General features: G+C 54.7%; 1 protein-coding gene across 1 annotated transcript; it reads right to left on the bottom strand.

The window, feature by feature from the left end:
* Positions 1–372: 372 nt before the first annotated feature.
* TRAM2 (translocation associated membrane protein 2) lies at positions 373–20,780 on the bottom strand. The gene is made up of 11 exons (XM_032104084.1): positions 20,555–20,780; positions 12,657–12,720; positions 10,345–10,454; positions 9,985–10,101; positions 8,353–8,411; positions 7,725–7,809; positions 7,560–7,630; positions 6,801–6,905; positions 6,516–6,674; positions 5,364–5,533; positions 373–4,813 (listed from the first exon to the last, which is right to left on the bottom strand). Exons 1-11 carry the CDS (start codon positions 20,672–20,674, stop codon positions 4,740–4,742), a joined length of 1,134 nt encoding a protein of 377 aa, XP_031959975.1. The 5' UTR covers positions 20,675–20,780; the 3' UTR covers positions 373–4,739.
* Between the last annotated feature and the right edge of the window lie 1,072 nt (positions 20,781–21,852).

Genomic DNA, 21,852 nt, shown 5'->3' with positions numbered 1-21,852 from the left:
AAATACCCTTATCCTCCACTCCCTCTGATGAAAGCAGCCACAAATAATGAACTCTGGAGCAGCTGCCCATGCTGTGGACATGGGAAATATGGGAAGATGAACCCCAGCTGCAAGGGTTTGGGGTGACAGGACAAGGGGAAATGGCTTTAAACTGAAAGAGAGTAGATTTAGATTGAATAGTGGGGGAAAAAACCTTCTCTGTGAGGGTGGTGAGGCCCTGGCACAGGTTGCCCAGAGAAGCTCTGGCTGCCCCTGGATCCCTGGAAGTGTCCAAGGCCAGGCTGGATGAGGCTTGGAGCAAGCTGGGACAGTGGAAGGTGTCCCTGCCACATGCACAGCTTAGCAATAATAAAGGATCAGTGGAAAGAGCACTGGAAGAATCTATGCCTTTTATTTATTTATTTCAGAAAAATACTTCTGCTGAGTTTATCACAAGTCACTGAATAACGAACAACAACAAACAAAATCCATACAAAAACTGAAGTGACAGAAGAATGAAACAACCGGGAAAAAATACCAGAGACTGTTAATTCCCCCCACCCCCTCCAAAATCAAGAAATTTGCACTAAAGCATAAATATGGAAGAACAGAAATTCTCCTCGAGTTCCTTTGCTGAAGTTTGATCAGTTGAGTTCAACATTTTCGAGGAAAAACTGCACACCTCTGCCTGGCTTTTCCAACAGCCGTTCTTCCCAGAAAAACTCCACATGCAGCCCCGAGGACGAGGATCATACTTCACTGCTGGGCATGAAAAGTACTAAACCAACCTTTCATGCCCCATGAAATTTCCTGGAAGGCTGCAAACCACCCCCCATCATCTCCATCCACTGTTGACACAATTTGGGGTCCATCTACCAAAGGCAAGAGGCTGAGGCTGCTGTAAACCCCCAGGCACTGCAGCCAAGGCAGGGTGGTTCCAAGCTTCCAGAGTCTTCCTTGGAGGCAAGGAAGAGACATCCCAGAGTGGCCACTCTTCCCTCCTACCAGGAAGCCTATCAAAAATACCTTTTAAAACAGTAAGTTGAGGGTAAGGGGACCTACAGGAGACTGGAACTTGGCTACTGCTAACCCAAACATGATGAGTAAGAAGAATCCTAAACAACAAGAAGAAGACAAAACGCGACTGTAATGCCCCATAATGTAAGAGTCACTCAAAAACTGTATGTGAAATGCTACATCTGTTCTTCCTCCACCCCTTTCTCTTCCCAAGCCCATTCTCCAACTACCTAAGACAAGAGAGAACCAAGTGCTGGTATTTCACAGCTCTTCTAGGCTAGGACAGGAAAACACTACACTTCACCCCAAAAACCACAGGCTACTAATTCCTGACCTCCTTAGGTTGGATAATGGATGCAGACTACTAAAGCACCTCAAGCCCATGGGAAAGGGTGCAAGGAATCGTGTCCCACTGGAAGTTTGGGATAATCTCCATCACTTTCTGCACTGTGGTGGACAAGAGCTCCTGTTCAGGGCTGGATCTTGGCGTTGGATTAAAGGCTGGACTTGGATGAGTTTGGAGGTGTTTTCCAACCTCACCCAACAATTCCATGGTGTTTTCTGCAGATGACACAGGGCTTGACAAGATGGGGCATGGGAAGAGCATCCACTAAGGGGAAGTGAGCTCATGGCATTTCATAGGCAGAGTGGCCAAGGACAGACTGACCAGTAAGGGCTTGCAATGAAAATGCTCCAAGAAAAAGCTCTTTGGGCTGAAAAGAAGGCTGGATCTGCTGAGAAATGACACGGACACAGGAGCAGTTACTGCGGGCTTGCAGCCCAGGGATTGTGCTCGCACTACAACACAGAGATAGGAGCCCATGGCAGCCCCTCTGATGGAGAGGGGATTGCAAACCTCCAGGATGACAGTGGATATCACCTCACAACAAAGGCTCAGCTCAAAAAAAACCCAACCTGCCAGGTTTGGGTCTAACAGAAGGATGGGGATTTCTGAGGACTAAATATAGGGAGGGCAAAAAAAAAAAAAAAAGCCCCATCATCTATAGGTTTAAAAAACCATAAAAAGAGCACATGGAAATGCTTCAAAAACAAATGTCCCTTCTCCTGGTAGCTCTATCAAAAAGTAAACGAAAAACACACGTAAATGTAGCATATGTTGTACAGACATAGTAACGAGGGAGAGCGTTCAGCTACTGCTGTAGTGCAGAGGCTACAACATAAGGCACTTGGGATACAAAGCATCACCAGCTACTGTACGACGAGACAGGATTGTGCAAGTGGAAAAGCTGCCTGAAGCCAAGCAGGCAGGAGGAGGAATCATTCAGCAGCCGGGTTCTTGGGGGGCTCTATGTGCCACCTGTTAACAGAGTCAGCAGCTCGGCTGCTGCAAGGCACCGGTGCTGCAGAAGGAAAGGCCTGGCTGAGGCTCTGGGGAGGTGTCAGCCAGCAGTCAGTCCTGGAGGGCACTGGCAGGGGATGGGAAGAGGTAGGAGAAAGGAAAACCCTCTCACACTAGACCTTTTCCATGTCTTCCCAACATAAAGCTCTTTTCCCCCCGATCACACTGCACCACGGGTCCTGTCGCTGCCTCTGAGCCAAAAAGTGATTTATCCTCCAGGCACAGGCTACAAGGAGCAATGGCAAGGTACCACCAAGGGATCTGCTCCAGCCTCCTTCCCCAGCTCCCCTGAAAAAAGGGAAAGCCCTCTCCTGCCAGTATCTCTCAGACACTCAGACCTTGTGGGGATTGAGGAACAAGTGCAATTTGACCAACTGTCCTCATATCCCTGCACGTTTTCTCCCTCCAGCACCTCCTCAACGAGGGGGAGGAAAGGACAAAAGACACTCAGATAAATGGGAAAAAACCCAACTCAACTCAAAGAGGGGCAGAAAATCGACTGTCACCCGTTCCTCAAAACACGACTGGCGCGAAGGACAACAGCACCCGCCTCAAGCTGGAATTGCACTCGGAGACAGCCGGAGTTCAGCTGCCTGAAGGGCTGAGCAGGGGGCACAGCAAGGATCAATCCTGGACTGCACATGGAAGAGCACCCCAGCTCCCCCCAGCTCGGTGTCCCTCTCCTCACCCAGCCAAGGGAACACACCACGAGTCCCCTGTTCCTGCCGTGGCGAAGCAGAACTAAAGCTACGGCCGACTTTGCTGCACAAGAGGCACCAACAGCAAAGCCCAGCTCAGGAACCGCCCCAGAGGACAGTGTGGGGACAGAGGTGCCACTACTGCTCACCTGCCAAACCTAGCCTGAAGTGTGGCACCCCAAAAAGAAGCCCAATGAGATGGCACTGACCCACAAAACCCCAAGCAGATGCTGCTCCCCAGCGGAGTCAGCGAGGGATCAAGCCGGTGGGATCTGGCTTTCCACAAAATCTCCTGCCAGCACGTGGAGGTGGCAGCAGGCAGGAGCGAGAGGGGAAAGTGGTCTGCAGCAACAGATGGCCTCTGAGGTAGATTTGAGACAACTCCATCTGCCAACAGCTACGCGTCACAAGCCAGGCTTTTCCTAAAACGCAAGCTGCTCCTTGCAGCCCCGGCCTCCTTCCCCTTCCTTCCCTGTCATCTCGTTCACAGCTCAGAAAGGGATGAAGGGGCTAGGATTTTTGGAAGAAACCCTGGATTTGATAGCACCTTGGGTGGATACAAGCGCTGTATCCTTTGGAAACGAAGAGTGAAGCTGGTGGCTGCCGATGGCACGGCTGGACTGGTACGGAAGGGACGAGGAAGGCTGAGGTGACAGCACGAGGGGCACAGTCCCACTGATGCCAAAACCCTTTGCAGCAGCCAGTTTGTCACCTGGATGTGGTCACGAGCCCCAAGAACATCAGGTCCACGAGGCACAGACAAGCTGGCAAAGGGCCTGGGCTGACAGGAGCCAGGCCAGCACTCAGAGCGGGGCAGGACTCAAGGATTCACATGGACCTGAGGATGCTGCTGCCCCACAACAAAACACTGAGAGCTGCAGAGCCCTGGGCTCAGCTCTTGTGGCTGGGAGGCCCAGGAACAACCATGGGGCAGCCAAGAGAAACCCAGCTGGGGCAAGCAAAGGCTGGGAGGTGGACCTTCCATATGAAGAGGGAAGTTCTCCCTCTTCCCTGTTGCCCAGCTCTCCAAAATTCTCAAAACCAGGGTTCAGAAAACCCCAGAGGTTAACCAGAGGTCCACCATGAGACAAGACAGGGTTGAGCTTCCTCCATCAGACCCTGGTCTCTCTTTGCAGCATCACCATCCTGCTGAGCGCTGGCCAGGTGTGCCCCATCTCACCTGAGAGCACCCCTGAGCCTCAGATCTCACAGCCCCAGCACACTCCCCCAGGAACCTGATCCCATAACACACATTTGGTGCCTTCAAGCTGTCCTGGCCCTGTCCCAGGGACTCGGGAAAGCACCATGAAGAGAGGGGAGGAACATGCTGTAGGAGAAAAAAGGATTGTTTGGAACCATCTATGATACATTTGTAACCATTAACCAAAATAACCGAACACTAAAATAGGAAAAAAAAAAAAAAAAAATTGGTTTACAACCAAACAGAGGAAGGCAAAACCAGGAGGGCTGGAAAAGGTTCCTATGAGGGGGATGGGAGAAGGGGAACGGGGCCTTTTTGGTTTTATTGCAAACGGTTCACGAGAGCAAGAAAGAAAGGGAGGAGAGCGAGAGACACCTTGGGAAGATGATTCCGAGCCTTTCAAGATGCTGCTCCTGAGGAGCAGGAGGAGGGGCTGCTCAGTCCTGGTATCTCGCCCTCCTCCCCAGGAGACAACCCTCGGCTTCTACAGAGACTTGAGCTTCTTGGTGCGAGGTGAGGTTCCGTTCTCCGCTTTCACCACTCCGTTTTCATGGTAACCTGGGGATGGCAACAGAGCTGTGAGGGGTCTAGAGGGTCATCTGAGGGAGCTGGGGGTGTTTAACCTGGAGAAAAGGAGGCTCAGGGGGGGCCTTCTCACTTGCCTCACCTCCGTGACAGGAGGGGGCAGCCAGGTTGGGCTCTGCTCCCAGGGAACAGGGACAGAAGAGGAAATGGCCTCAAGCTGCCATGAGGGAGGTTCAGATTGGACATTAGAAGGAATTTTCTCACAGAAAGGGTGATTAAACTTTGCAATGGGCTGCTCAGGGAGGTTTGGAGTCACCACTCCTGCAGGTGTCCAAGGAATGACTGGATGTGGCACTTGGTGCTCTTGGGTGGTGACTGGTCAAAGGCTGGACCCCATGATCTCAGAGGTCTTTTCCAACCTAAACCATTCTGTGATTCTACGGAGAAAGAAAGTTGGTCCCTGGCACAAGCCAAACCCTTTTTCCTCTCAGGACTGGCCCACAGACACAGGGAAACCCCAACAACATCAGGACACTGAACCACAGGACTGATGCCTCCACGGTGCCACCCTTGCAACACTCACCCGAGTCCCTCTTGAGCAGCTTGGTTTGCTGCTTGGTGCCGGCGGCGGCGGCGGCTCGCTTCCGACTGCTCTGCTCGTTCCAGTACTCCCTCCAGCGCCGCAGCTGGAAGTGGATGAAGCGCCACATCACCGAGGCCTGGAAGAGGCACACCAACAGCAGCACACTCATTCTGCCAGGGGCGGAGAAGAGGCAGGCTGAGAACACAGCAGCGAGGCCACCCCCAGCCCAGCCTTCCCCCCTCACCGGGGCTGGTGGCCGAGGTCCCCCTGCATGGCAGACGCCATCCTTCCAGCCACCATCTCTCCTTTCTGCCAAGCCTGAGCCCAGAGCAGCCACTTTCCTTTCCCTGCACACCAAAAAGCCCTCAGGTGCTCCTCATTGAGTCTTTCAACTTTAGGGCAGGAATGGAAGAACAGGATCATCTCAACCAGCACTGCCCAAACCACAACATGGCACAGTCAAGGTACGATGTTCCCGGATGGTCTGTACATCTAAAAGGTGGAAGGGAGCTAAGAAAGTCCCTCAAACCCTCAGGTGTGCCAGCAGTCCATGGCTTCAAAAAGCTTGGGAAGAACCAGGCCTAGCAAATTCTGAACTGAACCCACAGCTGCTGCAAGGGTGAGAAAGGCTCCCAGTCTTGACTGCAAGGCATAAGGAGCCCATCCCACCCTCTGCTTCCCACATCAACGGGCAGCCAAACATGTCCAAGCAGAAGGGAAAATACCTTTTCCTTCACCGCATCTGGGTAAATGCACTTACAGGCACAACAGGGAAAGCCTGCAAGCCTTTCTCCAAGATAGGCTTGCACTTTATAATTTCACTTGATTTACACTTTATTTCCTGGCTTTTCCTCTCCTTTGTGGCTCTGTGCAGCCTTTAAACCCCTCCTTGCTTCCTTCACACCCCCTTCAGCTCACTAAGACCTTCCCTAAATGGAACCAAAATCAGATCCCCACTGCCTGGATCCCATTTGGACGGAGCTTGGAGCAACCTGGCCTAGCGATGGCATCCATGTCCACAGCAGGGGTTGGGACGAGACGATCTTTAAAGTCCCTTCCAACAGAAGCCATTCTGGGATTCCATGATTTCCAAACTCAGCAAAACCCACGCTGGGGTAACACAGCCAAGGAAGACACAGCAGACATTCCTACCTGAAAAGAATATTGTTGAAGAGGAAGCTGAAGAAGTTCCCTCTCTCGGGGTCCAGGGCCTGGCTCTCCACCCGCGGCAGCCCGAAGCCGATGACCAGGATGTACAAGGTGAGGGTGAAGAGCCTGGTGACCACGAACACCACGGCCCAGACGTTAAACCTGCATGAGGGCAAGCAGAGGTGTGGGCAGGAGCAGCCCCAGCGCTGACCCAGGAGGTGAGAGAGAAATCCAGGCTCTCCCAGGCTCTGGAGGAAGACAGGAGCCCCAGGCAGCTCCCCTGCTTACAGTTTCTCGTTGTTCTCGTCCGTGAAGTAAACCAGCCGTGCCATGTGGAAGAAGAACTCAGCCAAGTACTGCAACAGCAAGAGGATCAGCCCCAAGCGGGTTAAGCTGGGAGGGAAGAGGAAGAAAAAAGCATCACTGGGCTGGTCAACTTTCATCCTTCATCCTTCAAACCCAGCTACAGCCTCTGCGCTGCTGTTCACAAGCTGCAGCACCAGCCCAAAGCCAGACCTTTCTGCAGCAGTGGGGATAGGACTGCAATGGGCAAAATTCCTGTCCCCAAACCATCAACACAGCCCAAAACAGCAGCGGAGCTGGGATGTATCCAACACAAAACCCTATGGCTGGGAAGGTTGCTCCACTTTTTATCTTAGAATGGGTTGGGTGGGAAAGGACCTTAAAGATCACCTCATTCCAAGCCCCTGCCCTGGACATCTTCCACTATCCCAGGTTGCTCCAAACCCCATCCAACCTGGCCCTGGACACTTTCAGGGATAGGAAACCCTCCGGGCAACCTGTGCCAAGTGCCTCACCACCCTCACAAGCAAGAATTTCTTCCCAATATCCACATCTCTCCTCTTTCAGTTTAAAACCATCCCCCTTTGTTCTACCTACCTGCCTACCTGCTCTCCACTGAAACAATCCCATTTATTCCCTCTAAGCCCCTCACCCCACTGAGGATTCCCAGGTGACTGCCAGTGCAGAAAGAGCTGCCCAGCCCCATCCCAGGTGTGGGAGGGGATGCTGAGGCAGGTGACTCACTTGAGCAGGTAGGCGCCGGCGATGTGCAGCAGGTAGAGCGCGATGCAGCGCAGCTGCCGGGGGACCTCCTCCTGGCAGGGGCACAGAAGCCAAATCAACCTCTCAGCCCTCTCCACCCACCCTCTCCCAGAGCTCCCTCTCCTAAAACCTCCACCTGGCTCTCACCTTGCGGACTTTCTGGAAGTAGAGCTCGGGCAGGGCGTGCAGCCAGTACGCCAGCTGGCACAGGTAGAAAAACTTCACCTGGTACCTGAAATGCAGGGAGGAGCCATGTGAGCCAGCCCAGGCCATGGCAGGACCCCAAGAACCCGAGTGCCAGGGCAGCGCTGGGCAATCCCTCCATTGTTTGGAGCCACGGGATTTAGGAGAAATCATTTGTGGGCTGAAGTTATTTGTTGAGCTGAGAGAGCTGCACATGGAGTTTATCCAGATGCTTGTGCTCTCAGAAAACCTCACTTTTGTAAAAACCCAAGAAGGGAGGGAGGATCACCCCCCACTACATTTCTGCTGCGAAAAATTAACAGCAAAGAGACTTTCCCAAGGTGCTGCAGGAAACAGCCAGGATGAGTAACCAAGCCCACCAGGCCTTCCTCATGAAGGAAACCCTCCGGAACACCCTCCCCGGGCTCACAAATGAGATATTCCCCCCTTCCCCATAGTCTCACTGCAGCATCCTTGCAGCAGGGTGCATGCAGAGGGTGCTGTGCTGTCAGCACCCCACTCCCAGCAGGCAAAACTGTGGAGAGGAAGGAAGGGGCCAGCCCCAGAACAAAATGCCCTCACGAGTGCTTACGGCAGATAAACATGCGGGTAGTTTTCCCACAGACTCCGGGGGTTTGAAATGTATCCTTCCTGAAAAAGACAGGAGAGGCAAGGCTTCAGCAAAACAGAACAGGTTCTGAGAGGGTGGGCTGATGGTACAGTGAAACGAGGAACGGGGGATGACACCCGAGTCTCGTCACAGCCTGCAGAAAAAAACACGTTCCCCGTGAGGGCCAAGGCTGAGCTCTGCATTTGTAGGTCTCTAGCACCCTTCTAAAATTTCACCAGGCCCCTTGTTTGGGGGCTGAAGGCTGCTTGCTCAGTTGCACAGAGGGTCCCAAGTTCAGGAGAGGATATTCTGGGGTTTGGAATGCTCTCGAGGTGTAGGAGTGAGATTCCTGTGGCACGGCTCACGCAGCCGTGTGCATGGTCCGGAGGCTTCCTCCGCACTGGCATTTCCAACCCCAGTAGCACTTCAGCAACCAGAAGTGCTTCTGAAGAGAAAGAGGAACAGAAAACACCAACAAAAATAGCTGGATACGAATTGGATAGTTTCATTTTCCACCTCTTGCTTTACAGGGTGGGACTCCCTTCTCACCCCTGCCACAAGGATGCTGCCCTGGGCTTTGCAAGGAGATGCTGGCATGGGAAATTTGTCCTGCCCAGTCACCATCACCCATTCCCTGTCTGTCTCAAGCCCTTTTTTTTTGGCTGGGGAAGGCCAGGGAAGCACAAGGGTGACCTGCTCTGCACACTGGGGTGTTTGGGGAGCACATCACAGCACCGTGGGCTGCACAGCAGGCTCCAGCCCAGCAGCTGCTGAGGGACAGGTCTGGGCAAGGGGAGCCCAAAAGCAGCAGCATAAACAATTCTGCCAGTTTCCTTCCTCAGAGCCCTATGGGGCAGAGGCAGTGCCAGCAAATCTCTAAAAATGCTGGCCTTGAAGGGAAAAGTGGTTCCCTAAGGGAGACTGGCAGGACCCTCCAAACAGTGGGGATCTGTCCCCAAAGATCCTTCCCCAGAGCCACTGGAGACCACAGCCAGACCCCAGTGGCTGCAGGTAGCAGAGCATCATCATCACTTCACACTGCCAGAACAGTCAGATCTCTCCCACACGCCCTGTTCTTCCCTCCCCCTTCTTCCCCAAAATGAGTTTTCCCTCTGAATTCTTTGGGTTGACACATTCCCAAGGAACAGCGTGGTTTCCCTGTTTTCAAAGACTCCCTCACCATCAGCTTGCCAAGGAAGGAACCACAAGGAGTGATCCCAAAATTCTGCCCATTAGCCTCACGACCCTGCAAAAGGGACCCCAAAACCTCAAGGCACTGAAGGAAATAAGGAAGAAAATAAGAAGCTGAGAAAGGCAACAGGTCCTGGAGCAGAGGATGGAGATGATGGGGCCAGACAGGATTTCTGGGGCCCAGCTCTGAAAATAATTCACAGCCCATCTGCCTGTGCTTTGTACAATACAGGAGAAGCATCTCCCAAAACTGCCCTCACTCAGTGGCTGCAAAGATCCATCACAGCTGAAAGCTAAACTGACTGAAATGTGCCTGTTTTGGCCCAGGGGCTGGCTGGGGACTCTGCTGCCAGTGGGATTTTGTGCTCCAGAAGCCACAATTCCCCCCTGGGAACCCAAATCCCGGCCAGCCCGATGCCTTACCGTCACCACGACGTACAAGCACCAGATGACAGAGGTGAGATGGAAGGCAACCAGCTGCCCTGACTCATTGAACTTGCTGTGTTTGACCTTGGAGAGATGCAGACGCCTGTTGATTTTCTGGGAAGGAGCAGAGGGAGAGAGAAAGAACAAGAAAACATGAGCCACCATCAACTCTCCTCATCCTCATCCTCCTCATCCTCCTCATCCCAAGCAGCCTCCAGAGATGAAGGCTCACCCATCACCACCTTAACCACCAGACCACCCCCAGAACAGCATTTAACTGCAGCAGGACCACCTCCCTCCATGGGATTTGAGGGATTTGAGGTAATATGAGGACACAAGACAGGGAATGGCGCTCACGTCCAGGGCATACTCCTGCACCACCGCGTGCAGGATGATGGCGATGAAGATGTAGAAGAGGATGGTGACCAGATCCTTCAGCCCATAGTGATACTGGACCAGCTCCCCATCTGCAAAGAGACCAAAGGGTGGGTCAGAGCCCCATGGCCCAAAGGATTTCCAGGTAAGGGCTTAGTGGGGAGCAGCTTGGATGGGGACACCAGAGAGGGGTCATGACTATGCCAGTGGCTGGGAAAAAGGGCTCTACCCGGGGTTAGTTCATGGCAGAGGTGGGTGGTTTCCCCTTTAACATGGGTGTGTACCTCAAGGGAGGGGACACTGGGGACACTTAAAGCTTCCCCCTGCCACTGGGGACAGCTCGGCTGTGGAGATGGGAATTTATCACCTGGAGGGATGAAAAGCTGGGAGGCTGAAGCAGGTGACAAGATCAGGGATGCCCCACTAGGAACATCAGGGCTTGGGATGGGATTTCCACCCCCTCAGTTAGGATTCACCATTCCTTCATGATCTCCCACTCCTCCCTGGAAACTGCTGGAGCGGGATTCAGCTGCCTAAATGCAGATGCCTTGTGCTATTCAAAGATCTGAGGCAGCAGCACAGGGCTGGTGGATGAGAAACAGGACCCACGGGAGGCTGTGCTCTTCTGGAGCAACAGGAGACCCAACAACACCCAAAATACCCCAGACATCATCTGCATTTAGGTGACTATTTGCAGCCCTGCAGCTTATGGGAAGAAGCAGAGTTGGGAATGCTGCAGGAAGTATCATCACACGAAGCTCAGCCCACCCCTGGCTGCTGCTCCCCCTCACCCTGATCCAGTCCATTCTCTCCTGAGATCGATGCTGGGAAGAGACTGCTCTGTCACCAGCCCTTTTTACCCTAAACAAAGCTTCATTCCAGATTTCTAAGATCTGAACGGGATTTACGAAGACACCTGGCACAAGGATATGAAAACACCCTGTCCTTAGGAGCCCCCACTGCTGTGCAGACCTGGAGGTAAAAATGGTGCCTGTATCCCAGAGCAAGGTAAAAGACAGAACTGCCAGGCCAAAGAAAATAGTATCATTTACACATGCAATGGCTCTGCCTCCTCTCTCCAGGGCACCTCAGAAGCTCTAGCAGGAGCTGTGGGAGACACGGAAAAGCCTTGGAAAAATTTAGGTTCCTCCCAACAAGCTGCTGCACACCAAGGTCTCTCTCCCCACTAGCCCGTGCCCTATATTGATACCCCAATACCTGGTCCTGGGGAGGTGTTTCTGTGCCCCCTGAGATTTCTGGTACCAGGAAAGAATAAATCCCTTAAAAACCAGCAGCAGAAGTTGTCTGGACTGTGCCACAGGGGAGCAGGGACCACAATTTAATCTGGAGTCTGGATGATTCCTTCAGCCATAACATTCAAAGCTTTTAAGGGCAGAGCTTTTATCTTCCGCATGTCTGCCTTGCTGTAGCTCCACTAAGCCCAACACCCTGCTCCTTCTGTGGATGATTGCTCAAACACTCCCAATTAACTGCAGTTTTCTGCCACCAGGCCAGGCTCTGTGCCCCAGGCGTTTGGCTCATCCCGAACCCAGGGCTTTACCCAAACCACCTCCTGCTGTCTCCACGCCAGTGCCCAGATCCCTGCCAGATCCAGAGGGGCTCTGAGCCAGGAAGGCAGCAACCAGCAGCCAAAATAGGAGCAGGGGCTGAGCTTCCAGGCTGGAAGCTGGGACACCTCTTCTGGGCTGTTTGGTTCCGAGCTACACCAGCTCAGAACCGCCTGGAATTACTCCCTGTGAATCTGAACCTGCCTGGAGCAGGGATGCTGTGCACCACCTGCATCTCCACACCCTCCCCCCCTCCAGGTGTCATCCCCAAAAATTAGCAGGACAGGGATGACATGTCCAGCCCCTGCTGCTTGGCAAAGAGGTAAATCTCTGCTGCTCCTCAGGGCAACAAGAAGCTGCTCCAGACAGGCAATCACACAGTTGGATCCTGCCTGAGCAGGCCTGGAGCAGGATCCTCACCCTGCAGGGAGCACTGAGTGGCCTGGCCATGGCGGAGAGAGAGAGTTGGAAGCCCCTGAACTCCCTGGAAAGCGCTTCTTTCCAACTCTGGCAGCATGAGGGCTGACAGACGTGACCAGAGTGCTCTGAACCACTCAAACTTTGCTTCTTCCCAAAATACCTTATTTTTGACATCTCCTTTAGTACCAGACAAGGTCCTGGGCAGTCAATCAGCAGAAGGTGAGCCCAGGCCAGCTGGCAGTGAGGATTTGGGGCAGACCAGACTCAACTTCCCCTGGGGATATGTGGAGCAGAGGCATCTCTCACCTGCTGTAGGCACACTGACATTATACTGAGGTAAGATGAACAGGAAGGCAGTCTTGGCTGTGACCTGTCAAAGACACACAGAAGGCAGAAAAAGCAAATCAGTTGTTAAGTCCATTCCTCTGGACCCATTTATTTTTTTCCAACCACAACGGGAAAGGCAAATCATCCAGGGAGATGTGCCAGCACCAGCTTCACTTGCAGAAACACTGAACCTTGCACTGGTCTCCCACAAAGCCCCAGATGCACGTCCAAAAGGAGAAAAAAAAGCCTGGGATGAGACATCAGGACACCTGAAACCCAGGGCTGTGCTGCTTACTCTTCATTTATTCAATCATAGAATAAAATCACGGAATATCCTGAGTTGGAAGGGACCCAAAAGGATCACTGAAGTCCAACTCCTGGCCCTGCACAAGACACCCCAACAATCCCAGCCTGTGCCTGAGAGCATGGTCAAAACCCTTCTTGAGCTCTGTCAGGCCTGGGGCCGTGACCATTCCCTGGGGAGCCTGTTCAGTGCCCAGCCACTCTCTGGGGGAAGAACCTTTTCTTAATATTCAGCCTAAACCTGCCCTGACACAGCTCCAGCCATTCCCTCAGGTCCTGCCCGTGGCAGCCAGAGAGGTGGCCAGTGACTAAATTGCACTTATTTCAAAGGAATGACCCTCCCCTGCAGCAAAGCAGGAGGCTTTGTGGGAATGGGGCAGAGTATCCACCCCACAGGATGCCCCAAAACTGCACCTCCATGACCAAAGCACCCTCGAGCTGGGGCCACAGCAAAACCCAGTGCACAGACATCGGACACCAAACATGCCTTCATCCCATCCAACCCCACACTGGTCACCAGATTTTCCCTTTCCGCTGGCTCCCAGCCAACCCTCCAATGCTTCCCACAAGCACCCACCCTAAAACACAACCAGCCCCAAAAAGTCCTGTGCCCGTCGAATGCCAATGGGGACGAGCTGCATTTCACACAGACATGGCTGCCACTGCTTCAGAGCTGCAGGGTATTAAAAATCCCAGCTGGAAATTGCTCCACAGCTTGTGGGGGAGACAGGGGGACTTTGCCAAGCGTTCCCATCCTGTTACCACCAGCATTGAGCAACCGGCGCAGGCAGCCCCGGCTCGGGGACAGCAAACTCCACAGTGTGTTTTCGTGATGTTTGGGGATTTCATTGCTTTTTCCACTTAAAAAAAAAAAAAAAAGAAAGGAATAAAAAAGGAAATCCCACATGTTGTGCTCTGTTTGTGGAGGAGTAGATGCAGGAGATGGAGACCACGGGCAGAGCTTGGGGTGGGAATGGAAAAAGTGCATCACCTGGCCTCAAGCTGGCTGAGGGAGACACTTCTGGCTCCTACAGACCTTGCTGGCTGGGAAAGCCAAGTTGCTTCATCCCAGAGCACATCCAGGACAGTTTACAACCAAACCTTGCCACAGGCTGGCACAGGGCACGAAACAAAGGCATGGAGCCAGTGGTGGCTGTGATGCTGCAGAGATGGGTGGCTATGGCATGGATGTGCCAACAGCTGCAGGCACTGATGGATTTACAGCTCCCCGAGCACCTGGCTGACATCCATTGCTATAAACAGCTGGGAACAAGACATCAACTCCAGGTGAAGCCTCCTAACCTGCTGGAGAGGACACAGGCCAGAGCTGTGAGTCCAAGGAAATTACTCTGGAGTGTCCCAGGGTGGGGAGCAATGCCCACACAGAGCTCAGCCCCAACACAGTTTCCACAGATTCTCCTTATCTTCTTTCCCAGAGGGCCTGGTAGGAAGGTTCCTCCATCCAATCCAGCATCAAGCAATGCTTTGTCCCATATCCACACGTCCCTTTGCTTCCTGAAGCAGGGCTGAAGAACCACCAGCAGCTTTGCAGCCACCTCAGCACCTCTCCACCCCTCCTTACAGAGGGGCAGCAGGTTGTTTCCTAAAGTCTGAGTGAAATATTTGAACAGCCAAAGATGTAACCGCCTGGATGCAGGCAGGCTCCTGACAGACTGATTTCCACGGACATTTCCAGCCTCTCTGCTCCATGGGACAGATGGGGAGGTCAGGCACACACCTGCAGCCACTCACTAACGCCACCGTGGCAAAACTTGAACTCCTGGCATCCTTCCCATCCCACAGAACCTACATAGAGGGAAAGTCTCCTCTCAGGCACCAAAGGCATTTCTGTCTCCTGCAACCAGTTGGGAAGTGATCAGACTGACCACTGCTCACAGCACAACCCTTTACCGGTGGGCACAGAGGGACAGGTGACTCGAATGAAGTCACAGCTGAGCTCCACCAAGTGAACATCAGGCTCCAAAATCCCCCATAACCCTCCCAATATCCCTTCCACCACATCAGCACCCATTGCTATGCAGCCCTGAGTAGACAGAATGAGCAGTTTAAGCCTCCTGGAAAACAGGGAACACCTGAGCCACGATCCCCAGCAATGCCACCTCCAGCTCCCCTGCAAGGCAAAAACCAAGTTTCCTTGGCTTGGGAAATAGGGATGAGCACCAGGGATGGCAAAACTCCTTAGAGCCTGCCTTGAGCATTTCACAGGCAGCCAGGGAAAGCAGAAGTTCGGAGTGAGAAGAGCAATGTGAGGATTATTCAGAGGCACAAGACTCGCTGCCTGTTTGCTCTGAAACAAGATGCTGGTATGGGAAAGGAAGTGCTGGGCACGCTTCTGCCCTGCAGGGCAGCGAGTAAAGCCAGAGCTGCTGCTAAACTGCTGCTGGCAGGGGCAGAATTCATGGAATCACCGAATAATTTAGGTTGGAAATGCCCTCTAAGATCACAAAGTCCAACCATTCCCCCAGCACTGCCAAGCTCACCACAAAACCATGTCTGCAAGGGCAGGCTACACAATTTCTGAACACTTCCCGGTCCGATGACTCCACCACTTTCCTGGGCAGCCTGTTCCAATGCCTTTTCAACCAAGAAATTATTCCTCACATCCAACCTAACCCTCTCCTGGCACAACTTTTTAGAGGGTGGGAGAAGGATTTGTCTCCATGGGACACACAGAGCAGGGACCATGTAGCAAAGGCTGTGGATTTATTTCTCATTCACTCTCTGACCTGCAATAAGAGCACCTCCACGCAGAGGGAGATGTTCCTCATCCCAGCCTCATCCTGCCTTACATGAGGGATGTGGCACCTGGAGCATGGGGCAGTGGTGGCCTTGGCAGTGCTGGGGGATTGGTTGGACTTGATGACCTTGGAGGGCTTTCCCTGCATTAACGATTTGATGATTCTGTGTGGCCGAACCAGGGAAATCTGGGAAGTAGTTGTCCTGATAGCTCTCTACAACCATGAAGAAGAAACCACATCCTCAGCAGCCAAGTGGGTTTCTGGTGGTTAAAGCCACTAACTCACAGACCAAAGTGCAGATGGATGGTGAAGAGGCAAAACTCAACGTGTCCACCAAGACCAGAGTTTCCTGAGATGCCTGGATCAGCCAGGACAGGGATGAGGCTGTTTCTCATGACCAGAAATCAAATCAGCACATCCACCTTGCAGCCCTGGGTGGCAGAGCAATAGATAAAGCCAAGCAATCCCAGCACTACCAACATTCACTATCTCCCACCAGGCATTTACTTCCTGATAATGTGGTGATTGGAAAAATCCACACCCTGACTAGCCTGGAGATTGCTGCCTAATGCAGAGCAGCAAAGCTCCCCCTATCCTTTTTTAGAATCTCAGAATGGTTTGGGTTGGAAGGGACCTTAAAGATCATGTTCCAACCCCCTGACATGGGAAGGGACACCTTTCACAGACCAGGGTGCTCTGAGCCCCATCCAGAAATTTAGAAGATGCTCTTTATTCCCTGCCATGAAATGCTCCACATCAAAATCCCAACTCCACTTGTGCAGACGTGCAGGTGGCTTTTAAAAAGGTGTCTAAGCACACACATCCAGGCAGTTTAGCACCTCTCCCAAAATCTACCCACTGCAACTCTCAAACATTAATATTTTCAGGAATGAGGGATAATTTTTGAGCATCGTTCCCCAGGACACTCTGTGAACTCTAGGAGCAGCTGGCCCAGATTGGCTGTGGACTCCCCATCCCTGGAAGTGTTCAAGGCCAGGTTGGACAGGGCTCTGAGCAATCTGGTCTAGTGGAAGGTGTCGCTGCCCATGGCAGAGGGTTGGAATGAGATGAGTTTTAAGGTCCCTTCCAACCCACACCCTTCCAGGATTCTCTGAAACTCACTTCCCTTCTCCAAAGCCTCATCCCAGCAGGATTTGTCTTCACCCCAGCCAGGAGCCCCCAGGCACACCACCATCCCCATGGTCCTGCTTGAGTTAACGCTACTCTGGAGGCAGGAAGCAGCTCCAAAACTCTGGCAGGGGAGGCTGGGGGAGTTTCTGCAGTCAGAGCTGGGAAAATATTTCCAGAGCTTGAAAAACAACTCAAACTAATTACAGACAAAATGCTGTCCAAAGGCTTTTCTCACAACTTTGGGTTTCTTTTTCCCCCACCAGACAGAGTTTATTGAAAGACAAACTTGCTGATCCACAGCATGGATTGACACAGGCCCTATATGTAAACTGAAGCCCAAACTTTGGACCAAAGCCTTTCAAAGTCAACATCTGGCTTTGACAAAAAGCCCTTCCCAAGGGCGGTGCAGCCCCTCTGCCCCCACAGACAAACTCATCCCCCAGCACATGATTTCTACTGCCTCACCCTCCCTCCTGTTTATCCCCTTTTAAAAGTAAACCTAAATACTGCTTTTTTTTCCCCGTTTTCCCTTCTTCCCCCGCTACTCAACCCTTACGCCGCCCGCGTGCCTCAGTTCCCACATCTGGCAAAGATCAGGGGAGGCAGGAATGCATTTTGTTTTCCCTCATTAACAACGGGAAGGCCTTAATTTTTAGAGTACTACGGAGGGGACCGGGAAGGGGAAAGTATATTTAGCAGGAAGCCTGGAAATAGCAGCTCATTCGTCAGCCGCCTTCTTCTGACAGTGTCACAACCCAGAGTTTGGGAGCCCGTGACTCACGTCCCACGATCTGCACACAGGGGGAAGCCCAGCAAGGCCATGGAACCACTTTTAAAACAATAGTTTATAACTTTATTTCATCACCCCACACATAAGACTGAGCATCAAGTTTCCCCACCTCAGAGATTACGATAGCAGCCCCCATCTAACATAGAAGCTTCTCCAAAATCAGCAAAGTCTCCCCCAAACTCGACCCGACACCGCTCACAGGAGCCACCCCTGGTGGGACACAGGTTAAACCCAGTCTGGTCTTGGCTTCATTTTTCTGCAAAGCAGGGTGGAAAAAGATATGCAAAGTGATTTCTGCATGAGGATGGGAAGCACCTGTTTCGTGTTTCTGTACAGACTTACTCAAAATAGTTTTTCACCAAAAAAAAAAGGGGGAGGTTTTTCTTTCTGGGCTCCAGCAACCACACACACGTGGCAAAATCCCCCTCTGGCACCAGGCAGATGCACACCAGGTGTGTTTTCCCACCCTGAAGGCTTAGGCTGGCCAGGAAGGAAAAACACTTTGTAGTGCCCAGCTCAGGACAGGTCTTTTTGGGGAAACTCCCTCCAAGCCTGGGGCTTCCCTCCCTGCATAACTCAATGATCCTCAAAAACACACACAGCACTGGAATAATCAAATCCAACACACCTGTAACACCAAGGAGCAGCCTCATGCCACCAAATCCCATCATGACCAGTACCTGCTCCCTGCCACGGAGGAATTACCAGCTTGGTGAACCCATTTGGACGGGGAAAGGTTGTGCACCCAAAAAGATGCTCAAGGTGTAGCTTGTGCTGTGCTTGGGGAGCGGGAGACCCATGGCAGCCCCCAGCATCACCCTGAGCAGGGTGCCAGAGCAAGGAAGCACTCAGCTCCTGAGGGATGCCTGGGAAAAGGTTAAAAACCTTATATGTGTCTTCCCAAGAAAACCTTCCCTGCAGGAAACGGCCTATTGTGAGCAGGATTCGGCCTTTTCCGCTGAGCCTGAGCTTGGCTGTGGCCACAGGCACTGGGGAAGGTGGAAGCCCGGCTGCAGGGTGGGAAGCAGGGATGCCAGGAGAAGGGACAGTGACAGGTACTCCTCACCATGGCAAGGAATCTCAGCTGCCACGAAAACTCACAACAGAGGTGGCACAAACGGGCACAGAAGGGTTGGAGGGCTGGGCAAGAGCAGAGCCTGATTTCTCCTCCAAGGGAAAAGAAAGCAGAAGGAATAAAAGTAATAATAAAATAAAAATAAACCACAATACACACAAGGAGCAAGAGCTGTCCCAAACCCCATGCCAAGGGGAAGGCAGGGATGATGCTGCCGGGCACAGGGAGCATTGGAAGCCACCCTGGCATGGCAAGCATTGTCTCCCTGAGGTCTGCTGGGAGAGCAGCAAACTGCTGCCTTCAGCATCTGAGGGAGATTTAATTAAAAGACATTTAAAAAACCCAGAAACACCACAAACCCCTCCCTGCTGCCACCTCCACAGGGGCGTTCATCACGTTTCAAAATCTCACAGCACCGTATCAACCTAAAGCACCACAGCAGCAAGCCCAGGTACCACCTCTCCAGGACGGGGCTTCCAACATACAAAACCATCTGCAGGGAGAAACCCTGAGAGAGAGATGCAACCTCTGTGGCATTTTCTTTTTAAAGTACGAATACAAAACTTGCAGCCCAACTTTGCAGCATTTGCATGTGGCTTTGAAATACAGCTGGCCCTCCTGGGTCGGTTTTGAAACCCTTAAATAAATACATATATACATACACAAGGACATTGAAAGGGGTTCGAGCGCTGGAAGAGACTCGTTCATTCAATGAGTTCGTAGTAAAAAAAGAGGGGGATAGAAAAGCAGGGGGTTCCAGCGGGGAGAAATTAAGGAAATGGATTTCCTCCTGCTGCGATTTGCTCCAGAAGGAGCCTTTCCTCCCTCGCCAGGCCCCCCGGCCACCCCTTTCCCATCCGGATTTGCTTTGAAACGTGGCACTGCCGAAGGGGAGGGTTCAGCGGGGGAGGCGGGGGGGTCCCAGCCGGCGGTGCCGCTGACCACGGCCCGGTGCCTCGGCGTGGGATGCCCGGAGCCAAGCGAAGCCGCACGGAAAGGGAAAGCAGGCGGAGAGGGAAGCAGCCGGAGCAGCGGGAGAGAGCGGCGTTCCCGGCATGGCGGTGGTGGGACAGCGGCCTTGCGGGGGTCTGCGGCCACCCCGGCAGGGTGAAAGTATCCCGTGGAGGAGCAGGGATGCCTTCCCATGGCCCGCAGCACAGCGGGATGGCCGGGGTGGGGAAAGGCCGGGGAGCGCCTGCCCCAGGCCCAGCAGCCGCCGGTGCTCGTCCCACGGCGCGGGGTCAGCGGGCTGCGGAGAAAACACCTGGAAAAGGGCTATTGTTAAAGGAAAAAAAAGGCGGAAAAAAAGGCCCAAAAAAAAATATTCTTTCCATTTCCAAGAGCTGGGAATATCAGACAAGGCTTGGCTTCTCGCTGCGTGGGGCTGATGTGCCCCTCAGTGCTTGGGACACCCCGGCAGCTGCGGTGGGTTTGGGGCAGGGGGCTTGACACCCCCTGTGCTCCCCCTTCCTCAGCCAGAGACCCCCGGCAGAGCTGGAGCGGGGGGAGAAGGATGTGCCACCCCCAAAGCCAGCACCAGGCTGGGTCCCCGTGGGAATGTGGGGAACCTCTGGGGCGGTGGGTGAGAGATGGGGAATGAATGGGGCGGCACTTTGACCCCCAGACCGAGGAGTCCCGCACCCCACAGCCCCCTCCCCGTGCGGGATGGGGGCACCGGCCCGGGTGCGGCCTCCCCCCGAGCCGAGACAGCCCCAGGGGGGACACCCCATGCAGGGCAAGGCGGTGGTCACCGCGTCCACGGGGTGGGGACACACAGCCAGCCGGTCCCGGCGGGGGGGCGATGGCGGGGGGGTCTCACCTCGAACATGAGGGCGATGAGGACGCTGAGCACCAGGCAGAAGCCGATGTCGGCGTGGTTGTGGATGAGGAATTCCTGGCTGAAGAGCGGGTGGCTCTTGGCCCGCCGGCGGAAGGCCATGGCCGGGGCCGAGCCGAGCCGAGCCCAAACTTCCCCGGGCCCCGCGGAACTTCGCGGAGCGCCGCGATGGCCCCGCGCAGGCGCCGCCGCCTGAGCCCTCCCCGCCTGAGCCCGCCCGGCTCCGCTCGGCCCCGGCACCGACCCCGCCCCGACCCGCACCGGGACCGGCACCGGCACAGGGACCCGGCCCCGCCCCGACCCGCACCGGCACTGGCCCCCGCCCCGACCCCGTCCCGACCCGCACCGGGACCGGCACCGGCACAGGGACCCGGCCCCGCCCCGACCCGCACCGGCACTGGCCCCCGCCCCGACCCCGTCCCGACCCGCACCGGGACCGGCACCGGCACAGGGACCCGGCCCCGCCCCGACCCGCACCGGCACTGGCCCCGGCACCGACCCCGTCCCGACCCGCACCGGGACCGGCACCGGCACAGGGACCCGGCCCCGCCCCGACCCGCACCGGCACTGGCCCCCGCCCCGACCCGCACCGGGACCGGCACCGGCACCGCCACGACCCGCACCGGGAGAGGCAGCGGCACCGGCACCGGGACCGCCCCGACCCGCACCGGCACTGGCCCCGGCACCGACCCCGCCCCGACCCGCACTGGGACCGACACCGGCACCGCCACGACCCGCACCGGGACCGGCACCGGCACCGGCACTGGCACCGCCCCGACCCGCACTGGGACCGGCACCGGCACCAGCACCGCCCCGACCCGCACTGGGACCGGCACCGGCACCGCCCCGACCCTCACCGGCACGGGCACCGGCACCGCCCCGACCCGCACCAGCACCGGCACCGACCCCGCCCGCACCGTGACCCGGCCACGGAGCCGGACCCAAACCGGGACCCAGGACCCGACCCCGCCCCGGAGCTGGACCCGGATCTGGGCACGGACACGGCCCTGGACCCGGATCAGGACCCGGCACTGGCACGGACCTGGACCCAGCCCCAGTACTGGCACCAGACCTCACCACAGCCCTGGACACGGACCCGGCACTGGCACAGCCGCGGCACCGGTCCAAGAGCCGGGACCTGGACCCAGCACGGGACGGAAAGCTCAGATGCGGACCCAGACCGAGAGCCGAGACCTGGCACCCTCTACAGACACGGACCCTGCCCTGGACCAAGTCCCAGCGCCGGGCTTGGATCCAGCTCCTGTCCCCGCTTGGCACAG

Source organism: Corvus moneduloides, chromosome 3 (genome assembly GCF_009650955.1).
Source record: "Corvus moneduloides isolate bCorMon1 chromosome 3, bCorMon1.pri, whole genome shotgun sequence".
Lineage (NCBI taxonomy): Eukaryota > Metazoa > Chordata > Aves > Passeriformes > Corvidae > Corvus > Corvus moneduloides.
Note: the sequence above shows the minus strand (reverse complement) of the source record. Positions and strands in the feature narration are given on the sequence as shown.